This window comes from Emys orbicularis, chromosome 1, assembly GCF_028017835.1.
Source record: "Emys orbicularis isolate rEmyOrb1 chromosome 1, rEmyOrb1.hap1, whole genome shotgun sequence".
In the NCBI taxonomy this organism is placed as follows: Eukaryota; Metazoa; Chordata; order Testudines; family Emydidae; genus Emys; species Emys orbicularis.
This window is the reverse complement of record NC_088683.1, coordinates 135,116,889-135,141,360: the sequence shown is the minus strand read 5'-3', so window position 1 is coordinate 135,141,360 and position 24,472 is coordinate 135,116,889. Positions and strand designations below refer to the sequence as shown.

Genomic DNA, 24,472 nt, shown 5'->3' with positions numbered 1-24,472 from the left:
GGACTCTAAAAGGGGATGGGGGGGGGGGGTCACATGCCATAGTTCTGTGGTGAAAGAAAATTCCCAACATTCATAACACCAGAAAGGAAACATAGTTCAAATATTTTGCAATCTGGATTATTTCTTGGTTTCTGCAGGTGTCAGTTACCAATTATTGTCAAAGGCAAAAAATTCTCTGTGAAATTTCACCCTGGGGCAAATAGGTGTGAGTTCAGGATTCCTTATCTTCCACCTCTTTACCAGCCCCATGATGACGTTTCACCATGTTTGCCACCACAAATGGCAAGGGTGTGTAGACCAAATTGGCAAACTCCTCAGCAGACAAATACCAACACAGCAAAAAAATGTAGCTTAGAGCCCTTAAATACAAGAGTTCTCCTCCTCCTCCCAACCGTGTAGTTGGAGCAGAGGAAATGAATGATGAACACCTGTTGGTCATGGCCAGAGTACCAAGGGATACAAATAGCAAACTCTTCCTTTCTACCATCTGAAAATAGAAAGAAAACAAGTGAAGAGTAAGGAACTTCCTTTAAATCTGATGCCTTTTTGATGTTTCTCTCTCCATTTCTCAGTTGCAGTCTCCCTTTTTTTTGTTTTGAGTTTTCTTGGTTAGGTGTTTGCCAGCTCTGTGTGCTATGGCTAAAGCCAGAAGGTATTTTCCCTCATCATCTAAGCATGAGCCTCTGCTCCTAAGAAGGGACTGCCACTTGTCTCCTTAAACAAGGTCACTTTCTTTAGCTAAAACCAAATAAAAACAGCTCCCTCTCCCTTCAGTTTCAGGTCCATGGCCACAGAGCCAGAATTCCTCAGCACCTCCCCCACTGACCCTTTTTGTACTACAGGGTTTCAGAGCCACCTCAAAGACTGATGGGGTGGTGGTTTTCTCTTTTGCTGATATTTGCTGCTGCTGTTCTTTGATGCAGGAAAAAGTCAAATACGCAGTGTGTTGCAATCTGTAAGCACATCCACTCAGAGCATGGGAAAAAAACAGTTCATTATGTGGCTGGATGAAGCTTGGGGGAAGATGTATTGCCAGTCTTTCTTCATGTGAGGCCAACTGGGAAGGGTTTGTTCTCATTCCAGGGTGTGGCACTCTATGTCCATTAAAAACCCCTTCACTCTGCCATAGGTGACTCAGTGCACCTTGCAGTGAAATTAGACTATAGTTACTTAGATATACAGGGTACCATGCCTAACCAAATGGAAAGTTTTCTGGATAGCAACATTCCTGTTCAATATTTGGTTAAGATCAGGTTTTGTATCTGGGCTTTTTGGTAAGATAGATTTAATGATCCCTTGATTTCTTCCATTTCAGAATCCTACAAAAGAGGATTTATTAATGAACAGACACAGGCTTCCTTTCCTTTGGACATCACGTGATGCCTGTGCAGAGAAACGCCAATCTCCTTGTTGAAAAATTACTTGATCTTCTCCTTTCCCAAATGCATATTTTGCAGATAGATTTTTCCTTGACTAACAAGGGATGGCTGATGATGGGTCCATCACTTGTCCTGAAACCACCAATTCTCATCTCTACAGGGACCAACCAAAGTACAATTACAAAGGGAAATAGTTTCTCCAGTCTCCGACATAAAAGTCCATATGGATGAAAGGACCATTGCTCCTGCTGACAGCAATCTAGGCAAGGTTCTCTCTTCCATCAGTAGCAGGCAGCAGCCAAAGGCTGCACACCAAACTGGGGCTGCCAAAACAAGAATATCTTAAAATTAAAAGGACAAGAATGCAATGGGGTGGATTTTTAAAAAATAAACAATGCTAAAAATGGGTAAACTGAGAAGTGATCTCTGGCTGGTAGAGCTGCCTTTGGGAGGGGTGGGGCAGGAAGTGGGAGGCATCAAATAACCAGTTTCGGGATACCAGTATAGCTATTTGGTCTCTGGTTGTCTACCACATATCTTCATGCTTCTGATTTCACTTTCTCTCCAGCAGTGCCGGCTGATCCTGGGGAGGCTTCTGAGTATTATAAGCAATTGTATCTTCATCCTTTTTCCTTCCCCTTAAGATGTAAAAACAGCCCTTCACCTCTACCTCAAAAACTGCTAGCTGCTGTGGAAATCGCAACTACTTGTAATCACAAATACTTCAACCCTTGCTTTTTGATAGAAGACTTGGACCAGAAAGTCCACCTTGTTTGTCACTTCTATTCAAAATCTTCTTTGCTAGAGAAAGGGCGAAAGCCAGCATCAGTCTATTGTGTTTTGTCTGAGGTCTTTCTTCTCCCCCCCCCCCCCCCGCTCCTCAGAGCACTTAGATGATTTGGTCCATGTGCCAGCAGTTAATAGGCGCCCATTGCCAGCCCAACATACGCTGGGTCCCAAGCTTGTAGCAAAAGATGATGATTTTTTTTTTCTTTTTCTTCAATTAGTAGGTGGGTGTGTGGATAAATTTTCTTGGTAGCTTGAGACCTTCCTTGTGCCAGCATGAGCAAATGTGATCTGAGCAAATGGAACCAGCAGGGTGACCCCTTCTGTGCCACGGTCACCATAGTTTTGATACCATGTTATGTTGTGAGACTTGCACAGAAAATAATAGCGCTCCATTTATTTCCATAGGAAAGCCCTCTGAAAAAGCGAAACCTGGCGTCTCGTCCTACATGAATTAAGAAAAGGCAAACTGCATATTTATTAGGAAAGAATGAAACAAACCAACAAAAGGAAAATAAAAACAAGTCAAGGGAGACTTGGCAGGGACAACGAAGTAGTGCATGAGTCCAGGCTCTCTCTCCTCCACCTTGCTGCCGCCACCACCTCTGCCAGTTTTTATTTTTACTAAGGTGCTTTGGGTCCTGCATGGTCTTCAAGGTAAGCGTTGACCCCATATTCTGCTCCTGTGTTCTTGTTCCCCTTCCCAAACTCCTCCAGACGTCCAGGCAGACATTTCTCCCACGGACCCACTGAGGTGGTGCGTGTTGGTTCCTTCAGCACTCATCCTCTTGATATATTTGTTCATCCAGTTCCTGGGACTCAAGGTGCTCAAGGCGGTCTGTTCGGCCACTCATAATCTCATCTGGGGTCTTCATGAACCTTCAAAACAAAGTGACAAGTCAATCAATGACTTTCCCCCCTTAGTCCCTACTATGAGCCTGAGTTTCCTGGGCTCCTGAGTATCCCTAATATCCTGCCACAACATCTCCCTAGTGACTCTGACCCAGATCCTCAAAAGTATTTAGGTGCCTAACTTCCATTGAAATCAATGGGCATTATCCTCAAAGGTATGTAAGAGTCTCTGTGCTTCCTTCCTAGTTTTTTTCCCCCCAGCACCCCAGTGTTTTCTGCATGCCCTGCCCCTGGCAACCCCAGATACTGATGGGCTTCCCTAGAACACAATCAGAAAAGCATTTAATTACCTGTTGGTTTAAGTACACTATTTGGATATGAAGGCAGGCCTACACGAAAGGGAGAGGAGAAGCCAACTGTACTGAGTGGGGCCTCCAGCTCCATGCCTACTCTGCTCAGTATCTGAAGAATGGGGGAGATGGGCATAGCCTCAGACCTCATCTTCCCTCACTGGCCTGCAGCAGAGCATAGGAGAGGGAGGAGTCTCTCACGTGGACTCTCACTCAGACCTTCAGTCCAATACACCAGTTGCCAGAGCAGGGAATGGGTTGAGAGCCCTAGCACCACTTTTAGTGCAAGTGGTGGGTGGTGGGCTGGGAACAACTGGTATGTATGCAGTGGAGCTGTAATTTCCAGCTCAGGTAGACATACCTGCCCTAGCTTTGATAGTTAGCATACTAAAAATAACATTGTGGCCCTGGCAGCATGGGTGGTAGGACAGGCTAGTTAAGAGTCTCCGTATGTACTCAGGCAGTTAGCTCATCTCCCCAGCTGCACTGCTGTGGCTACGGTGTTATTTTTTAGCATGGTAGCTTGATCACAGCTAGTGTACATGTGTATGCTGGCCTGATCTGGAAACTACCTCTTCAGCTTCAGTGCAGATGTATCCAGAGAAATATTGTGGGCACAAGGCAACAGCTGGAGGGGGGGACACATTCTAGTTTTTAATACCCACTTCAGTTATGACCATCCCTCTACACTTTTTCATGTGTATACTCCCCCCCCTCTATAGATAGATAGATATCTATATAAACATGACATTAAGATTCTGATTTTGCCTTCTGAACTAGATGAAATGGGAAGAGAAAGTGGCCCAGGGACGAGGAAACTCTAGTTTAAGCATAAATCACCCTCATAATTAATAGTGTTACAAAAATTGGGACAAATTATGTGTGAGGTTTGTCTAGACTGGGTGCAATGAAACATTTTCCACGGTATGAAACTCCCTTGTAAGTGACTTATTGGCTAACACAGCGCAGCCCCTAATTTATGAATCTGAGGGGGAAGTTTTATTTTACCCCAAATATTTACTCAGTAGCCTCACCCAGTGAAAACAAAACCAACTGTTGGCAAGCATGTAAAAACTCCTGATCCAGAAAAAATGCCCACTGAAGTTAAAGGAAAAGATGTGATAACTCCTCTCCCTGTGAGATTATAGCGCTCAGGCCTTTTATTTTGGATGCTGGAAAAATCTGGAGTCTCTCAGCAAATGTACACTTGCTACCCCTTCCCATTTGGAATTTCATGTATGCACTAGAAAGAAAACAATGGGCCTGATTCAACCCTGTGCTACTCCCATTTTATGCTGGAGTAACTCCACTGTTATGAATGGAGTTACAAAAACTGGAGTGGGGCAGTGATGACTCAGGCCTTATATTTACAAGGAAAACTCACTAAAGACTGGGTCCAAATTCTGCCCTAATTTCTGCCCCATACCAGTCCACTGACTTTAATAATCTTGCATGAAGGTTAAGTCAAACCAAGATCCTGTATTTCTCTCTTCCCCTCCCCCACCCCCCAACCCCTCTCACCTTCTGTCCATTCTATCTTCTAAAAGACAGGATTCCCCATGTACTTCCAGGTCATAGCAAATTGCACTGCTACACTTTAACGTATTAGTTCTGATGTTTCTTAAATTATTCCAAAGGCACCACCACCTAGGCACAGGGTGCCTTTTATAGCATTTGTAATCTAAATAAATAAAATAGTAAGTAAAAGCTGGTGAATTAAACAAGGCCAAGCATCGGCACTGACCTCTCGTGCTACAGAAAACACTCAGTCCCTCTAGTATAGATCTCTCTCTACCTCCATCTTGCTCTCTGTTAGGAACTCTGCATGGTGGTTTTAAGACAACTGCCTGCATGTTATTCACAAAGTCACATTCCGCATTATTCTACATTGATGTGCGAAAAACATGAATGGGGTGACTTTCTACCGTGGCTCTTTTTCTCTTTCAATATTAATAGGGCCCGCTAAAAAACATCAATTGTTCATTGGAAAGTTTGCAATTTAAAAAAAATTTCTCATCAAAAATTGAAATGACAATTGATTTTCCCTCCCCATTTACTCCCTTTTTTCCCTTGTCCTTTTTTATAATTTTTTTTTATCAAAACTCAAAATTTCCATGAACCTACCCTTTTCCATCAAAAATGTTTTCAATGTAAATATTTTGACTGGCTCTAGTTATTTCTTTTTCCATACCATGCTAAGAAGCCCCAAACAAAACCCTGCCTTCCAGTTAAAATGAGTGTTAGCTGAGGCCCAGATCCAAAATCCATTGATGTCAAAGGAGAAACTCCGAATGGCTTCAGGGTGCTTTGCATCAGACTCTAAAGTGGGATCAGTTTCCAGTGATCCTGCCTCACTAGATGCAGAGCTCCTCCTAGATACTGACAAATTACAGACATATACACCCACTACATCTCTGTTTCCCACTGTCTAGAACAGTGGTTCCCAAACATTGGGATGTGTTGCCAATACTGGTACCTCAGGTTTTGTGAATGGCTCCCTTAGCTTTCCCCTTTCCTCTGTTCATTATAAGCCTCTATGTTGGGTCCCATTCCACGGCCGCTGCACACCTCCCATTCCGCAGTACATGTTATAAACCCTGCTGGTGTTCAGGGAACTCCAAATCCCAGTTGAGTGATCACAAGATGGAGGTTTGGAGTAGCTCAAGCTCCAATGTGGTGAGATCAAGAGACTTGGGTTTAAATCAAGCACTGCTGTGACTTAAACTGTGAAACCAAATGGGAGGCGCACAACTGAGGTCTTAAAGCCTGAGCCAGTGTCCATTAGAGTCAATGGAATGATTCCAGTGAGCAGTAGATCAGGCTCTGTCTGGTACATTGGTACAGCCCCCCCGAAGGTGTGGAAGCACCAGTGTGGAAGTCTCTTTCAGCTTTATGCCCATTGACAATGGTGCTACACGGCTGGTAGTGGAGCAACTTGCCCAAAACTTCTTCCTGCTATCATCAAAAAGAAATCACCTCAAGCAGAGAAGGGGGAAGAAAAAAAGAGGAAGAATTACCTGAACAAAAGCCTTTGTCCTGGCTCCTTCCGGATGATATTTAGTTTGTAGTAGTGGCGTAGGGCTCTGGACATTTTCTCATAGGTCATATTTGTTCTGTTCTGTTTGTTCCAAAAGAAAAGCAGTGAGAGACAATTCAGTACACCCTTCCTAAAGCTTTGGAAGCAGCTATAGAAATACCACAGCTAGGCAAAATGACCATGCTAGTTAAAGAAGCTACCTGCTCTGATCCTCTGCTGTTTGTAGGCCCATCCTGCCTCTCCAGCATTCTATGGTTTTCTTTTCACACAGTGTGATTTGAATGAGTGTGGCTTCCAAAAATGGGGAGAGATTTTTAAATAGGTCACATTGGATTGTGTTCAACAAAGGCCTTCATCACCAGAAGAGACTTCAGTATGAAAGAGAGTATCACCCCATGTAGGACTTACTTTCAATGAATGGCCTTTTGTAAAAGTTTGTGAACAGCTAAACTTTATTTGACAGCACTCCTTCCTGTTAAAGGTGGTGCTTCTCTGGGCTTCCCCTCCATTAATTAGTTAATTTTTAAACAGCACTTTGAAATCTAGAGCCTGTTTCTCGTCTCACTTTTTTCTGGTGTAAATCAGGAATAATTCCACTAACGTGTACATCTGTTTACATTGCAAAGCCCATCCCCCCCCCCCCCCCCACACACACACACTTTGGCACACTGGGAATCTCTGCTCAGGAGAGGCCCATAACTGGAACAGTAGGAGGTGCATTGGCAGAGCTGTGCTGGGGCGCAGCTCTATAATAGCAGAGTGTCAGAGGTCTGAAATAAGATACGCTGGCACAGCTGTGTGTGGGAAGCTTGCGCAGTGCTTGCCCATTCTATGCCTAACACGAGCGACTGCCATCAGTCTCTTACTTAACTGAGCCCAGATCCCTCACTCTGGTTTTGTTTTCCAAAAGGCCCCCTGCTTGAGAACGAGACCCCTTTTGTTTGCCCCTCCCATTGAGAGCCATGGCTGGCTTGGTGATGCTTTAGGGAAGGCTCCAGTGGCAAATGAGAGCGTGAGAATGGCAGTGTTCTACCTGGAGAAGCTGGGTTTTGTTCACCCAAGCCCTTCTGCAGCCAGCAGGCTCATTCTCCAGCAGAAGTGCCTATTCTCCAAAGCCTCCCTATGCTGTAAGGCCAAGATTTTCAAAAGTGGCCTGTCAGACAGTGGGTGCTCAACGCTTTCTGAAAATCAGGCCCCTTTAAGGTATCTCAAAGTTGGGCACCTAAAACTGAGGCACCCAAATCTCCATTCACTTCTCTCCGATCACAGCCTGGGAGGAGGGACAGGGGGCACGTAGCTCTGCGTGCTGCCCCTCTCTGCAGTTCCCCCATTCCCGGCCAATGGGAGCTGCGGGGGCAATGCTTGCATGCAGGAGCAGGGTGCGGAGACCCCTATGCGCCCCCCCCCCCGTCCCTAGGCCAGGGCAGGCAGGGAGCCTGTCTTAGCGGCAGCCCCGCTGCGCCACCGGAGAGCGCGATTGATTGGGAGAGTCCCCAGGATCGACCAGTCGATTACGATCGACAGGTTGGTGACCACTGCTTTAAAGCAAGCAAATCAGAATCATTCTCAGACAAGGAAGATTCTAACGCTATTGTATTTAGTGTTTCTTACAACATAATATTTTCTCCTCCCAGGCAATAGCTGTTTTATCAATGTGGCAAGGAATGCAAAGCAGCTCAGCCTTTGGAAAGAGAAAACAGGCAATGTCTCAGATGAGTCCCCAAGTAGAGATTTCTATTAAATTGTTAACCTGTGGTTTTCCTAAGAAAGCTCCATACCAGAGACATTATGGCCCCTTCCAGACATCACTCTAGCTAGCCTGAGCACCCAGTAGGGTCAGACCTAAGGAGGAGGGAGATACCTTCAGAGACCAGAACTATTACAACCCGAGTCCATATCATTTTCTAGCTAAATGTCTTTACCCACAAACTACCAGGCTCTTTATATAATGCCTGGCTTTCTTTGGTCCCCGCTGATGAAGGTTGGATGCTTTAGATACGTAAACTGATACAAATAGAATGAAAGATTAAACCTTTCCATAAGTATTTTACTTTCTCTTTCTCTCTTTAATGTTTCTGGATGAACTCCAGAATATTACAAATGGCAACATTCCCTGGGAGGAAAACCTCTCCGCTCTTTACCTTGTGGTTTCCCCACAGCCGAGCCAGCCCGTTGGGATCCACTATCCGAAATATTTTGGATTCCTTGTCCTCCCATCGGATGAAGTTTTCGTACCGGCTGTCAGAAAGCAGCTGATAGACGTAATCCCAAAGCAGCCTGCAGTCTGTGAAGAGAAGGGCAAGAAAACATAATTCAGATACTTCTAACAGGGATGAATTTTGGGAGCTCGCAGATCAGCTTGCAGTGAAAAGACAGTGACCCCATTTATGGCTTCATTTCTCAGCCTTCGATGCCCTTGGGATGAAACAAGCCAGTAGCAACCAGAAGTAAAGGCCTGGGATAGAAGCTTTTGCCACTGGTCCGACTATCTCTCAGATCAATAATGACTGAAAATCATTACCAGCTCACAGCCTCTCTGAAATGAGAGGCTGGGCTCAGTCTTATTTCACATAGAGAAGTACCCATACAACAATAACCACTGACACAATTAGCCTTAACTGACCCCTTTATTGGCTGTCTCTTCAGAGAAGCCAAGGAACCTGCAGCCATGGAGACTAAACTACTGGCTCCCTGCTCCAGGTGGTCACTCCAGGTCAGTGCTAAGGCATACTGGTAGAAGTGTGCACGTTATACCTTTCCTATACAACAGAAGGTTTCAGTGTTCTACATTATAAAGCTGACACCTTTCACCAGTTCTAAATGTGCTTTTAAAACAAACAAACAAGCAACTGGAAAGAAAACCAAAGTACTGTAATTATGTGAGAACAAGAGGTTAAATACCTTCTATTTGGACAACTGAATTAAAATTCCCTCGTGGCAAACACTCCTGAGGTCACTAACAGATATTTAGGCTTTAGTTTGATGTTTTGAGGCAATCTCTTACTGCAGAAGAAGCCAAGAGGCTGAGCTGCTTTCCCCCTTTTTCCTTGAGATGTGTATGTGGCACACACGTACAGCATAATAACAAGCAACTGTGAATTATAGATTCACAATTCCTTGGATAGTCCTGAATAAACCACAAGAGTGCAGGCAGAACCCTAAGATGGCCTCATACTTGCCTTTTATCAGAAAGGCAAAAGAGAAGCCCTGCTTCACAAACAAACCAATGAGAGACAACATGGTTAAATGGTTAAAACACAGGCTGAGGCATCAAGAGATCTGGATTCTAGACCCAGCGCTACAAGTGGCTCACTTCAGCATGTCATTCTACTCCTCTTTGCCTGGGTTTCACTATCTGTTAAAATGGGGATGATAATATGCAGAGTGGGAGAACTTAAAATGGGAGTATTACTAATACATGTGAGTTATGTTAATCTGTCTAGAGGTATTTTTAGTAGTATTGCCCATTTTAGAAATGTAGGGTCTCTGAAAACCTGTACTAGCTCTAAAACCGGAATTAATGTTGCTGGTGCACCCTCTGTACCCTGCCTCATGAGGGATGATCTGAGGAACAAAGCCTCAGAACTAGCTACGTTTTACACAAATGGCAGCAGCTACTTAGCAAAACTAGTCCCCACAAGCACAGTACCTTGGTGCGCCTCTCTCTTCACTAAATATACTGTTCAATTCAAGGTCTCTCTGCCCTCCATGGGATTGACCCTGCCTGAGAGGTTGACTCTCTCTCTGTGACCATGCCTTCCAGAACTGGTACATACCACGAGAACAATGCAACCTAGCATGATGACTGATACAATGAGGCTTGTGAATGTGGGGCAGAGCTGGTTGAAAATTTTGCAATCGTAGGTTGTATTTTTTTTGGGGGGAGGGATATTTTGGGGGGAAATTGTTTTTTAAAAAAATGATTAATTTTTATTCGCAGAAAATTCTTCATTCCATTTGAAATTTTCTCCTGTTTGATTAAAAACAATAATTCAGTTTTTCATTAAAAACTGGAGTATTTTTGCAGAAAATTTCAGAGGGGGAAAAAAACCTAAAGCGTTTTTCCTAATTTCCCACAAAACAGCAACTGGCATGCTCTGTTTTGCATGACATGGACCTCTGAAACTCACTCTCACTGGAGATAAGAGCAAGCTGCAGGCCTTCCGGCAATCACAACTATGATACTTAAATGGGATCCATCACTGTAGTATCTGACCACCTCATAATCTGTAACATATTTACCCTCGCATTCCCCCTGTGAGGCAGGGCAGTGCTATTATTCCTATTTTTACAGATGGACAACCGAGGCACAGACAGACTAGGCCTCTATTCACAAAGATACTTACTGCCTCCTCCTCTGACTGTTTTGTGTGGCATGAGGCAGGTGCCTAACTCATTCTGGCAAGAAACACCATAGGCGCCTGGAATCAGGTGGCTGGTTCCCGTTCGTGGATAAGCAGAAATAGGCACCTCTCTGCAGCCTGTACTTAGGTGCCTAACTCCAAGAGAGATCCAGGGCTTAAGCCACACCTGTCTAGTTGGCATCTCCCACTGGCTGGCTTAGGCAGGTCCCTGCCTACTATGCTGGCTTTGTGGAGTGCATTCTAAGGCACCTATCTCCCCCCATTCATTGTCTAGGGAGCGTAGGTGGATCAGTGTTGTGTGGATCAGTGTTGTTCCTGTGATTTTTCTAGGCGCCATGATGCTCAATGTTGCAATGCTTCATTCCCTTTGTGTATCCCATCTTAAGTGACTTCCGGGAGGTCATACAAGAAGTCTGTGGCTGAGCAGAGAATTGAATCTTAGCCTCTCAAATCCTGGGCTAGCACCATAACTACTGCATGGTTCTCCCGCTCATGAACGGATCACAGAATCCAGTTAGTCAAGTACCTTTTTTGTCAATAACGCTTCACATGCCAGCCTCACCCTCTTACATTTACAATTTTTTTTTTAAATGTCAGTAAATTAAACTGCCTATTCCAGTTTTCTCCTGCAGGCAATGAAGGAAGGAAAATTCTGTTTTTGAATTTGGTTTTGGTAATTATTTGGGAGGTGCTTGTTTATAAAACAGTGGAGGCCCATATAAGTACCTAAAGAGACAGATAATTCATTACTATATATGAAAAACGTTGAGCTCTTTCAGTGGAAGACACTATGGCAAAACAAATGTTAATACAGGAATCTTAATTTTAAAAAAAATCTCCCTCCCCCTGCCCTGTTTGTTCTCTCTGTTTCTTCCACTCCCCTCCTGGCCCTGATCTTCCAGAGCATTGTTTTTGCCCTTGTTTGATCATTCATGGATATAATGTTCCACCCTGTGAACTACCAGTTTTTTTTCCTATATGGGCTGTGGTATGTTTAGCAATACAACCTGCATATTCTAGTCCCTTTTACACTAACTGAAATATAGGCACAGGTATTGCAGGATGAAAATACACCTCTGCCTAACAGGAAGCTTTCAAAAATTGAGTAGCTAGTGGAGAATGCTGAGGGTAGACTCAGCATTGGCCTAACTCTGCTCCCACTGAAGTCAATGGAAGTTGACTTCAATGGAAGTGAACTTAGATCACAGTCAGCACTTCTGAAAATTCTATCCTGAAGCTGTACAGAGAAGTACTCTTTTTTTTAGTTATATACTAGAGTGGAATAATCTATACTGTTGTAAGAATTACTGAAGAGGCAAAACCTTTATCCCTGAAGGTACACTGTATCCCTAATACACTGGGATTATTTCAGTCTGTTGTATCCTTTACAAGAAGATTGGGATAGGGCACCTGCACCGGAATGAGTGAGCAGTACATTACCACGTCTCTGCTTTGACAAACTCTGATTGCAGACCTTATGATTCACATTTATAGGACTCTGCTGACATTTGGCTGACCCAAAATTTTACATATAACCTTGATTTACGTTTTTGTGTCCTTTAGAATCTCTGATACTGGGCACTTCTCTTTTCCGAATCATTTTGAGTGGGTGCAGACTTCAGGTATCTTGAACAGCATTGATTATATATATCTTTCATTTATGGGCTGTATGATAGTAGGCTAGCAAGTCGTATGTTGGCACAGTTTTGCTGTCCAATTTCTTCTATTTTATGAATAAACATAAATGGCCAATACTTGCTTCCATTGAAGTTAAGGGAGAAACTCCCATTGTCTTAAATACAAAGGATTGGGCCTTAAAGAAGGTTTTTAACTCTCCTGTCCATCTGTACTACATGGCAAGGTAATTAAGAAATCAGGTAATTACCAGGGTAATTAAGACAAACTAGCTTTACAGATGGAGTTATATGACCATGGTTTATTTTTGTAAAATCTATAAAATTTCTCCAAAAGTGCTTTTCTGTACAAATGGCATTAAAAATGATGTTATAGTACACTTCTACTCCGATATAACCCTGTCCTTGGCAGCCAAAAAAAATCTTACCGCGTTATAAGTGAAACCGCGTTATATCAAACTTGCTTTGATCCGCCGGAGCACGCAGCCCCGCCCCCCCGGAGCGCTGCTTTACCGCATTATATCCGAATTCGTGTTATATCGGGTCACGTTATATCGGGGTAGAGGTGTATAAAGTTTTTAACTGGGCTTAGAATGATTTACATAGCTCACCCCTGACTCTGCCACACAGGCTTATTGTAGCAATCCCAGTAAAAGCTTTGTACCACATATATTCTCTTGATCTAAGTTCTGTTTGTAGTTCTGTCATAGACTTCCATTGTGACCCTCAGCAAGTCAACTATCCTATCTGTTGCCTCATTATCCACATCTGCAAAATGGGGATGATAATATATCCCTGCCTCGGAAGTTTAATTAATTAATGTTTGTAGCTCCTCAAATGGAAGCCATTGTTGAAGTACAGAAGTAGATTATAGCTCTCTGTACATTATGAATGTTATCTAGCTATATCTCTGCCTGTATGTATTTCTGGATATATGCGTGAATGAGCTGTGAGATGTAAACCGTTCCTAAAATCTATTAAGAGCTGATAGCAATGCCAGCTAGTCTCCCTTAGATTTGCAATAAGGTTTCATATTGTACCTAAAACTTGAGTGTCATGACAATTTGTGCATTCTGAATGTATGGTCAGCCTTGACCAGAGAACACTAGGGGCTGAAGGTTGTAACTTATGATATTGGAAAGGGACTTTTGTGTGACTTCCTCAAATGGTAGCATATCTGACCAGTGACCTTGATGTCACAATAACTAGGTCACTCTTAAACATACCCATTCTTGGAACAGGTAACACTGCTAGTAACCTGGCTAAGATTCTTGGGTGCACAGAATATAGATGTTTCACTAGGTTATATGATATTTCACTAAAGATAAGTAAGGGAGTCGCTCTTATGGTACTATAGGTCCCATGGCCAAGAAACCGAGCTCTCTCTCTTACGCACTGGGTATCCACTGCTGAAATCCTCTTCCTTTGGTTAAAGAGAAATATTTCTATTTCCACCAATATCTCACACTGCAGAGCATTATATAAATTTGTTTAGTACAGATCACTCACTCACATGGAAGTCAATATGGCTTTATAGAAAAATAGATCATGCCAAAGAAACTTAGTTAAGGAGTCAATGGAGCTACGGCAATATATACCAGCTGTCTGCCCCTTGCTGTATAGATTAGTCCAAAGTTTCTCTGGCATAATCTATTTTTTTTACTTAAATGGAGCTACGATAATTTATACCAGCTCAGGATCTCCCCCAGATGTCCACCATTTCTCTAACAAAATGATAGCTTGTGGGCAAGCACATTTGTTTCCAGTTTACATCCACACACAAACCTCTGTCCACAACCAAGGCTAATACATGGTTGTTGCTCAACCCAGTTACAGAAACTTTTAGAACAAAAAGGGAAATTCTACTGTGGGGTTTACTGCTACATTAAGACAAATACTGAGACTGGATTTTCAAAAGGGCCGTCTAATTTTGTGACCATTAAAAACCATCTGTTGCGATGTCAGCTAAAATAATAAAAGTAATCTAATCTCATGCTTCAGGGTATAAAATAATTATTGGGGGGAGGAGGGAAGTCAACAAGGAATCAAGAAACCTTTCTCACCCTCTCTACAGAAGAGAGAGAGCGTATGTGTGTGTGAGAGAGAAAAAGTGTACACAGGCTTGACAGACAACTATTTATGCAGTTCAGTAAAATCAAAGCTGAGGAGAAGGTTGCCAGATTTTACAATACAACAGGCCTTACATGGCTTTTGTCTTGCACCCAGATACAAGGGTGACATACTCAGGAGAGAGACTAGAATCTGGAACTGTGCTGCGTGCAGTCATGAGGGTAGGGCTGGGGAGGGAACAGAGAAGAGGAAGTGTGGGCTCATCCGGCTGGGAATGGGAACGTGGGGGTGGGAGGCTCAAAGGTGTTTGGCCTTTGCATTGTGTTTGTGGAAAGATGGCAGGGAGCTCAAAATCAAGGCTGTGTAAGAAGCGTGCCAGGAACTGGGAAACGGGGTAACTGAAACTCACACCCACGAGGCATCGAAGATGAAACCAACAGCAGAAATGCAACTGCTGCTCTGCTCTCTGTTGTTTGTCTTGCTGCAACGAAGGAATTCACATCCTAACAAGCACACTGAAGGCAAAGCACTTCATACAAGGCATAGTGCCCCACACCAAACAGGTATTTCCAGTATAGATGTCAGGTGTTGTTTCCTCCCCCACTAAAACACTCATGTTAACTTAGTCCCTAAAGAAATCTCCCTCAGAGCTCTCATGGCTTTTTGTCAACTGTTCTAACGGGAAAAGAGGGCAGGGACTAAGAAAGAGTGGGATTCAAGCCAAACTTGATGGAATATTCCTGGGCAAAATGGAAGTTCTCCCCCAAATGCTCAGTATGGCCCAATCTTATTCAACATCAGGAAACCCTGAAAGTGGCTCAATAGCCGAATGTAGTACAGGAAAGGTTTAAGGGACAAAGGCTCTTCAAGATTATTGAAAGTATCTCAGACAAGTGAGAAAGCGAGGGCAACTTCACTTAAAAGAGAACCCTCCCAACAATGGTCGTGCTTTTGACTGTACAGTGCAAAAAGCTCCAGTGTTTTACACTAGGAGCCCTATTTACCTCTGGGTTGTCTCCAATAGTAACCTGACCTGCAGATTCACAACCATGGAAAATTCAGCTGGAGGGATCACAACAGCACAAGACACTCACAGTCCCGCTCCACCAGAGAGCCTGGAGCTCTCTACAGAGTGAACATAGCCAGGGCTTTGCTGATACACCTCATCCCCTGGAAGTCCCTCCTGAAGAGAGGATGCAGTGCAGATGCAGTAAATTACATATACCCTCCCCTGGCAGAACCCCTGCGGAGAATGACAGTAGAAATATTCCCTGACTCTCAGCAGGGGTTAATCTTGTCATGGGGCACAGCTGACACCCCCAACACAGAGGGGTACAACATGAAGGCTTTGATGCCTTGGCCATATGCAGTTTAACTACCGGTGTGAACTGAAACCAGTTTAGTTCAACTGGTGCAAACATTTTGATTCTGGTTTAAACCAAGTTTATTTCAGTTTAGTTTAAGCTTATTAAACCTAAGCCACTCCTAAGGCTACGTCTACACTACGGACCTTACAGCGGCACAGCTGTACTGCTGCAGCTGCACCTTTGTAAGGTCTCCTGTGTAGCTGCTCTATGACAGTGGCAGAGTTTTCTCTCCTGCTGGCTTAACTCAACCACCCCCAATGAGTGGCAGTAGCTATGTCGGTGGGAGAGCAAAAGTGCTAGTGTAGACAAAGCCTAAATCAAATAAGTGTGTCCACACAGGGGTGTTAACTATTGACAAGGCTTGAGGTACTGAAGTGAATCTAGCCCAGGAGTGCACAATGTCCAGTCTAGGGAGCTAGATCGCTGTGAGGTACTGAACGCCTCCTGTGAAGGGTTTGGCACCCAGTTGACTTCAATGGGGATCTACTTATCCCATCTGTCTAGCTATGGTATTTGTGGAGTGCTAGTCACCATAATACCTAGGCACTGAAGCACAGTAGAATGAGAGATGCTGAAGACGCAAAAATAAATACTATTGTTGCTTCTGGCTTCCGATCTCACCAGAACAGGACCATAATCTAATCTGTGGCCCCTGTAACTACAGGGTTAGGACAAAGGCTGACCAGCTGCGGGATGCTACTGCAGGTGAAATCAAACAACAAGCAATTCCTATTCATTTATCAAGTGACAAAAGCTGAACTGAAAAAAGACACTCTTATACTGAAATGAGAGTGTCGACACGGGGAATATACTGATATAACTATATCAGTTGAAATTCACACCCTAGGTTATACTGAAAAAAATTTCCCATGCAGACCTTGCCTTATGGCCTCATTCACATCACTCTGGCTGTGCAAAGGGGCCTTGGGGTATGTCTATACTTAAACTGTTACAGCGACACAGCTGCAGCTATGCCTCTGTAGTCCTTTAGTGCAGATGCTACCATGCCGATGGGAGAGGTTCTCCATCAGTGTAAGTAATCCACCTCCCTGAGAGGTGGTAGCTAGGTCAATGGAACGAGTCATCTATCAACCTAGTGCTGTATACACCAGGGAATAGGTCTGCATAGCTTTGTCTTTCAGGGGTTTGGATTTTTCACATCCCTGGCAGATGTAGCTATGCAGATGTGAGTTCTCAATGTAGACCAGCCCTTACAGTGTGTGTAAATTACAGTGTAAAGGGGCCACCGTGTAAATGAGGCCAGGTCTACATGACACACTTACTTCTGTATAACTGTCGCTCAGGGGTATGAAAAATCCACACCCCTAAGTGACGTAGTTAATCCGACCGTAACCCCCTGTGTAGACAGTGCTAAGCCCGGAGAGCTTCTCCCATTGACATAGCTACCGCCTCTCGTGGAGGTAGAGTCATTAAGCCGACAGGAGATCTCCCATCGGCTTAGAGCATCTTCACCAGAAGTGCTACAGTGGCGCAGCTGCATTGGTGCAAGTTTGTAGTGTAGACCTGCCCTCAGAATCAGGCTCTTAAGTCTATAATTCAATGGCAAGTATTTAAACAAGGCCAATGATCTTTTCGTTGGATGGCACAGTTGAGGGGAAAGAGTCACAGGCCACGTCCTTGATAAAAGTGATTCTGCTGCAGTGGTGTTAGCAACATTAGGAGTCTGGTAGGCATTGTTTTCACTGCTAAAAAGGGGGTATTTTTTACCTGAGGGTAACTAACACATGCGAGGTAGCTTGAGGTTAAAAACAAAGTGAAGATAAGGCACTTCAGTTTTAGGTGAGGTAATTTGTGGATGGGACATAAGGCTGTTAACCTCACAATTTACCTTACAGTAAAACTGCAGTGTCTGGTCTTCACTATGTTTTTACCTCAGGATAGCTCAGGAAAGTTAATTACCCCTGAGGTAAAAACAATACACCTCTTTTGGCAGTGAAGACAAGGTCTTAGTGTAAACACTAGCTGCTGACACCATTCTCAGTACTGGGCTGTCTAACCCTGCTGGGAGGAAATCTAATCAACACAGTGCTGAAAATTGAGTTGGCAGCCAAAACCCTGCGTGAAGTCAGGCTCCCACACTGCTACACTGGTACAACTGTGAGTAGTTTTTCAAAAATGTCCCTCATGTAGATAAGGGTACAGATTGCAGAGTCAAATCTGAATAGCTTGAACTGTCAACATTTCTCTCTTGCAAAGAAGGGAAGATCACTGAGTTACAGCTTGCAAGACAGTTCACTGTCTAGCATCTCAGTTTGCACAATGAAGTTAACACTTTCACTTGCTCAGCGGCAAGGTGAGCTGGAGAGGGGAGGAGCAGCAATCATATCTGACAGCTAAGTACATAATTGAATGGAGAGCCTGAGGGCTTGTCTTCACAGGGAAACTGACTAGAATAGCTATTCCAGCATAATTATTCTGCAATATCTCCCTGCATGGACACTCTGTTGCAAAATAACAGTGATTGTCTACTTCATTCAGAAAGCAGAGTAATTATTCCAGAATAAAAACACTTTCATTCCAGAACAGTGTCCACACAAGGGAGTTATTCTGGAATTTAACATAAGAACGGCCTTACTGGGTCAGACCAAAGGTCCATCCAGCCCAGTATCCTGTCTACTGACAGTGACCAATGCCAGGTGCCCCAGAGGGAGTGAACCTAACAGGTAATGATCAAGTGATCTCTCTGCTGCCATCCATCTCCACCCTCTGACAAACAGAGGTTACGGACACCATTCCTTACCCATCATGGCTAATAGCCATTAATGGACTTAACCTCCATGAATTTATCTAGTTCTCTTTTAAACTCTGTTATAGTCCTAGCCTTCACAACCTCCTCAGGCAAGGAGTTCCACAGATTGATTGTGCGCTGTGTGAAGAATTTCCTTTTATTTGTTTTAAACCTGCTGCCCATTAATTTCATTTGGTGGCCCCTAGTTCTTATATTATGGGAACAAGTAAATAACTTTTCCTTATTCACTTTCTCCACACCACTCGTGATTTTATATACCTCTATCATATCCCCCCTTAGTCTCCTCTTTTCCAAGCTGAAAAGTCCTAGCCTCTTCAATCTCTCCTCATATGGGACCTGTTCCAAACCCCTCATCATTTTAGTTGCCCTTCTCTGAACCTTTTCTAATGCCAGTATATCTTTTTTGAGATGAGGAGACCACATCTGTATGCAGTATTCAAGATGTGGGAGTACCATGGATTCATATAAGGGCAATAAGATATTCTCCGCCTTATTCTCTATCCCTTTTTGAATGATTCCTAACATCCTGTTTGCTTTTTTGACTGCCGCTGCACACTGCGTGGACGTCTTCAGAGAACTATCCACAATGACTCCAAGATCTCTTTCCTGATTAGTTGTAGCTAAATTATCCCCCATCATATTGTATGTATAGTTGGGGTTATTTTTCCCAATGTGCATTACTTTACATTTATCCACATTAAATTTCATTTGCCATTTTGTTGCCCAATCACTTAGTTTTGTGAGATCTTTTTGAAGTTCTTCACAGTCTGCTTTGGTCTTAACTATCTTGAGCAGTTTAGTATCATCTGCAAACTTTGCCACCTCACTGTTTACCCCTTTCTCCAGATCATTTATGAATAAGTTGAATAGGATTAGTCCTAGGACTGACCCTTGGGGAACACCACTAGTTACCCCTCTCTATTCTGAAAATCTACCATTTATTCCTATCCTTTGCTCCCTATCTTTTAAGCAGTTCTCAATCCATGCAGCTGGGCATAAAATCTTGGTGTTGATGTTAATAACACAAGTCCCACTGACTTCAAGAGTGCCAGGATTTTATCCTGCAGTGGCCCATGCTCCCATCACAGGTATTGTGTCTCCCATAGGCACAATGCTTGCAGGAGCTCCCGCCAAGACACTGCCCCCTGATCATCCCCCATGCCATGTGGCAGTGCCTTTAAAGCACAATCTAGCTGTAAATCGTTTGATAACATACCTTCCCAGTATATTTGAATAAGTATTAACTCCAGAGCTTTTAAAGCTCTGTTTTTTATTATACACTCACAGGATTAATTTTACACAGTCTATTGAATATTGACGTGTCCCACTGAAACATGTAAAAAAATAAAATAAAACTACAGATACAGCTATAGGGTTTGATTCTGATCTCACACTATTCATACACTTATGTGGCTCTATTGACTTCAGTGGAGTTATTCCTGATTTACACCAGCGACAGTGAGAAATATGCCCATGTTTTGCATAAATAGAAGATAGATGGACTTGATTTTCATGCAAATTAAGGCCTCTTTACACTCTTGGTAGCATAATGGGGCCTTAAATGGAGTGGAAGTGTAGCATATGCCCACTTTAAGAACCCTTTACCCTTTCAGAGCAGCAGATGAGAATTGGGCCCTACAGTTTTAAAACGTTTGCTGAAAAGAGAAAGTATTTTATCCGTCAGTCAAATTACTATTTTGAGAAATGATGTTACACAAATTTGTAAAACAGATTAATCATCCACCAGGTGGAGGTCATTATTTTGTCTGACAGACCATCCAGCATTCTATTGATTGGGTTTCTGAAAACAGGATGTTTGTGGATAACGGCAAAGGAAAACAACATTTTCTTTTCAGCAACAAATAACTGTGTATAGGTTTTTTTTCTTTTTTGGGGGTAGGGGATGTTAAATTTTAAATGAGGAGGGTTTAGGGCCAAATTCTGCTCTGATTCCCACCTTTTGCAACCTCACGGTAGTGGGAGGGTGTAAACCAGGGTAGAATTTGGCCTCTGATATTTTAAAATTTAAATATGTTTTTATTTTGGGGATGACATTTTTTTAGAGCGGTCTCTATTTTAACAGACTCATTTGCAGACTCCCAGCCTCTACTTGTGGGCACAGAGCATGCTCACAGTTGCACAGACATTTTTTCTGCACTAGCACCTACACACAGGGGTAATGGATTCTTCCTGCGCATACAGGGACACAACGATCACCTGCAAAATCCATTTCTCCATGCAAAAATGCCATATTTGCCTAGATAGTCACCATGGGTCAACTCTACCCCTTCTGAAGCTGTTTGCCCTTTTTTCATGTTATGCAGTAGTAAGGCCCTTATCTATTTGTGAATAGTTGAGAAGACCCTCCTTTGTTCACTAACCTACTCACAACACTAAGGATTTAGGATGGCTTTCTGGAGTTCCTCGGTGTTGCTTTGGGGAGTATATACTGAGAAGGCATTGTGGCCTAGTGGATAGGGCACTGCACTGGGACTCAGGGTTCTATTCCCAGCTCTGCCACTAAGGCTGCTGGGTGGTCTTGGGTAAGTCACTTCACCTATCTTTGCCTCAGTTTCCCCATCTGTAGAAAGGTGCTCAGGTACGATGGTGAGGAGCGTAGTAAAAAACCTATATAGAATCGAGTAGATATCGACCTCCTCTGTAAAGTGCTTTGCAATCTAGTGAAGAAAAGTGCCATATAAAAGTTAGATGATATTATTATTATAATTCTCAAGGTTCTTTTGTTAAGTCAAAGCAGCATATCTCTCAACATACCAAGCACCTAACCTGACACTGGTAGTATTATGAAGAGAGGGAAACTCAAACTGATAAGGGGTTAATCTTGACGTAAAGGGTTAATCTTGACATAGAAACAGATTGTGTTCAAAATTAAACGACTTTATGCCAAGTACTCCAGACAGGTAGAAGGAACACATTATTACCAGAACAATTTCTATTAGGGGCCCAGTGATGCTCTCATTGAACTTAATAGTGAAATTTACTTCCTTTGACTTCCATAGGTATAACCTTAGGCCATTTGTGCTTTTGCACTGAGTAGTATCTGGCTGTAGTGAACAGGAATTCAGAAGTATCCACTGTAAAGAGTTTGTGAGCCTGTAGTGGCCCTCCCTGTGTTTCAGAAACTATCCAAACTTGCCAGAGCATCACAGTATATACATAGCTAGGGCCTTGCATGTTGTATATCATCAAGAACATGGTTATTTTGACCCCATTGCACCCAGGTAGTTCCTTTACATTATGTTTGTTGGGTAAAGAGCAAAGTACACAACACCAGTGCTGACGCTTGTTGCAATGCCCAGCATGCTTTCTTTTGGGGATATCACACCCATCACAGAACCTATACGAGACCAGAGCTGGCTGACTGTAGTACAGAGAATTTTGTTTTATTTTAAAACATTACAGAGTTTTCCAAAGTTTTACTATATCTTATTTTAGAACTTAAAAACTATTTTAGAGAATGCACACTATTCAAACAAATAAACCCAACCCAAATCTTAAGATTTCCCTCACCCCATTGCACAGCCTGAAGTCTCCAGGAAGGTAGAGTGCTAAGATAATGTCACCAGCAGAGTGCCTGCTCTGACATTACACCAAACGTACCTGTCAACCTGCTACAGGCCAAATGTGAGACACAATGTATGATGACACCCAAAAGAAGAGATATAAGAAAGTCATTCAGGCAGGAAACTTAAAATACGGTGGGATTCATTCTTGTAATGTAAATGGTTCTACAACTTCTCTTTCAACAGGGTGAGGGTCTATGCTCTACGTTATGCACTAGGTTAGATGATCATAATGATACCTTTTGACCTTAAAATTCATTAATCAATGATTCCTTGTTTCTGATGTAAATAATTATTAACAATAAAAGTGAAGAGGCCCCCAAATCTGTTGCAAGGAATTTTGGGACTCAGTGAGGCCTTAAAATGAGGGACAACTCGGAGGTTTGATACCAAATACAAGCCTGTGCCCCTCACTGGGCCTAGACATTGCAAACCTGACATTTATTTTCTGAAGTAAGTTTTATGTTAGCATAAATGTGTGGAATGTCCTCTTCACTTGGTTATTTGGGGCATTCAGCATATATTTCTAAAGCGGTTGGATTTCCCCCCACCTTGATCTATTTACAGTTCTCTTTTACGCACAAAAAACATTTTCTGTAACCTCAGTTTCCTGATTCAGCAGATGTGATGTCAATTATTTACGATAACAAAAGTGAGACAATGCCTGAGGTTTGTGTGGGATGGAGGTAAATTTGAATCTGTAAAGAAGGACAGTGGGTTAAGTGTCACACAGGTTGCCAACTGTTCCTTTTGGTCAGATAATAGAGCAGTGGCAATTGTAGAATTTGGAGATGAACGTTCCTCCCTTACCCACCTCCCCTACAGTGAAGGCATTACGTCAGTAATTATGAGCCATTTTGAGGTTTTTACTGGTCAGTAAATGTCTGGCAAAAGGAAATAAGGGTCTGAGACAAAGACAAAGGCTTTTAAAGTGCTGTCCAGTCATTAATTGACTTGTGGAAACTGCAGAACGGGTCATTAACATTATCATAAAACCTTTTATTTCAGACATTCTAACTTTGCTGCACTGTTGATGGGGCTTTCCCCTCCCTGGGCCATTTTAGAACATTTGTTTCTCACCATTCAGAGGCCCATTAACTAGTCCATTAGGGCAAGCTCTATTTCAAAGAGTTTAATTTTAAAACTAATTGGGAGTGGATAGAGCTGGGGACTAGGAGACAGGACTCCAGCATTCTAATCCTAGTTCTGCCACTGATTACTTGCTATGTGATCTTGAGCAAGTGACTCTGCACCTCTGCTTACCTACCTGTATAACTGGTTTCAGTAATACTTACCAGCCTCTGCAATGGAAGTTGTGAGGCTTACAAGATGCTTGTACCCTTTTGTAAGATTATAAAAGCCCAAAGGAAGCTCAAAAAGTTCTTCCTAATGATATTACATGGTTCATTAGATTAGTGCGTGGCAGACTCTGAATGAAGACCATGGGCTAGAGAATATTGCTTACCTGCTATCCTTCCAATTGGCATTGCATGCTCCTCAGGAGGGGAGACGGACACCATGATGTGGTTCATGTATGCTAACTCTTCCCGGTGGGACAAATTGATAGGCTTTACCTCCCTGTGTAGCCCATCCTCAGACAACCGTGATGGTTTGAATTCTACAGAATGCCTGGGGTTCAGTATCAAAGGGTGCATGATGGGGCTGGGCATCAGCTGGATGACCCTGGTGTTCTCTTGGCGGGGGCTGGAAGGCTTCTGTAGTACTTCAGGAGGAGGCGGGCAGTGGTTGTTTTCTATAGGAGACACTGAGAGAGGGTAGGGCTCTTGATGGTTGTTCTCTTGGTGATGCCTTGTCCCTGGGACCCTATCAGCTGGGGAGAGGCGGCGGATAGTGTTGTCCAATGGGGACTTCAGCGACCGCTGCTCGGGGTCTGGTGACGGCCGATGATTGGTGGTGATAGGCGATCTAGAACGATGCAACAGTTCAATGGTTGGGGGGTTGTGATGGACTGTTTCTGCTGATGGTCTTGAAGGTCTCTGGACAAAGTTGTCTGGGGAGAAAAGGTGAAAAACATAGATCATGATGAGTGTGACAGAACCACAGGACCAACTCAAGATTCAGTGCCTTTCTGGAAAATATGCTCTAGCACAAGTTATTGGGCTCCCCCTGAGTGAAATTTAATGGCCTGTGATATACAGGAGGTCATACTAGATGTAGTGTGTTCTGGACCACACCTCTATGAATCTACAAAAAACTCATTGACACATTTTAACATAGTCTTCATTATATCTGAGAGGGAGGGAGTGTTGTCTATGAGA

At 43.2% G+C, this 24,472-nt stretch overlaps 1 protein-coding gene across 3 annotated transcripts in view; it reads right to left on the bottom strand.

The window, feature by feature from the left end:
* Nucleotides 1–2,623: 2,623 nt before the first annotated feature.
* ETV6 (ETS variant transcription factor 6) overlaps nucleotides 2,624–24,472 on the bottom strand; it is a 164,780-nt gene continuing 142,931 nt past the window's right edge. For all 3 annotated transcript variants that reach the window (XM_065404774.1, XM_065404783.1, XM_065404791.1), the window contains 4 exons: nucleotides 23,659–24,204; nucleotides 8,546–8,688; nucleotides 6,385–6,485; nucleotides 2,624–3,044 (listed from right to left, as the gene is read on the bottom strand). In XM_065404774.1, coding sequence (XP_065260846.1) covers nucleotides 2,939–3,044; nucleotides 6,385–6,485; nucleotides 8,546–8,688; nucleotides 23,659–24,204 — 896 coding nt within the window. In that variant the 3' untranslated portion in view covers nucleotides 2,624–2,938. The remainder of the gene's footprint in view (nucleotides 3,045–6,384; nucleotides 6,486–8,545; nucleotides 8,689–23,658; nucleotides 24,205–24,472) is intronic.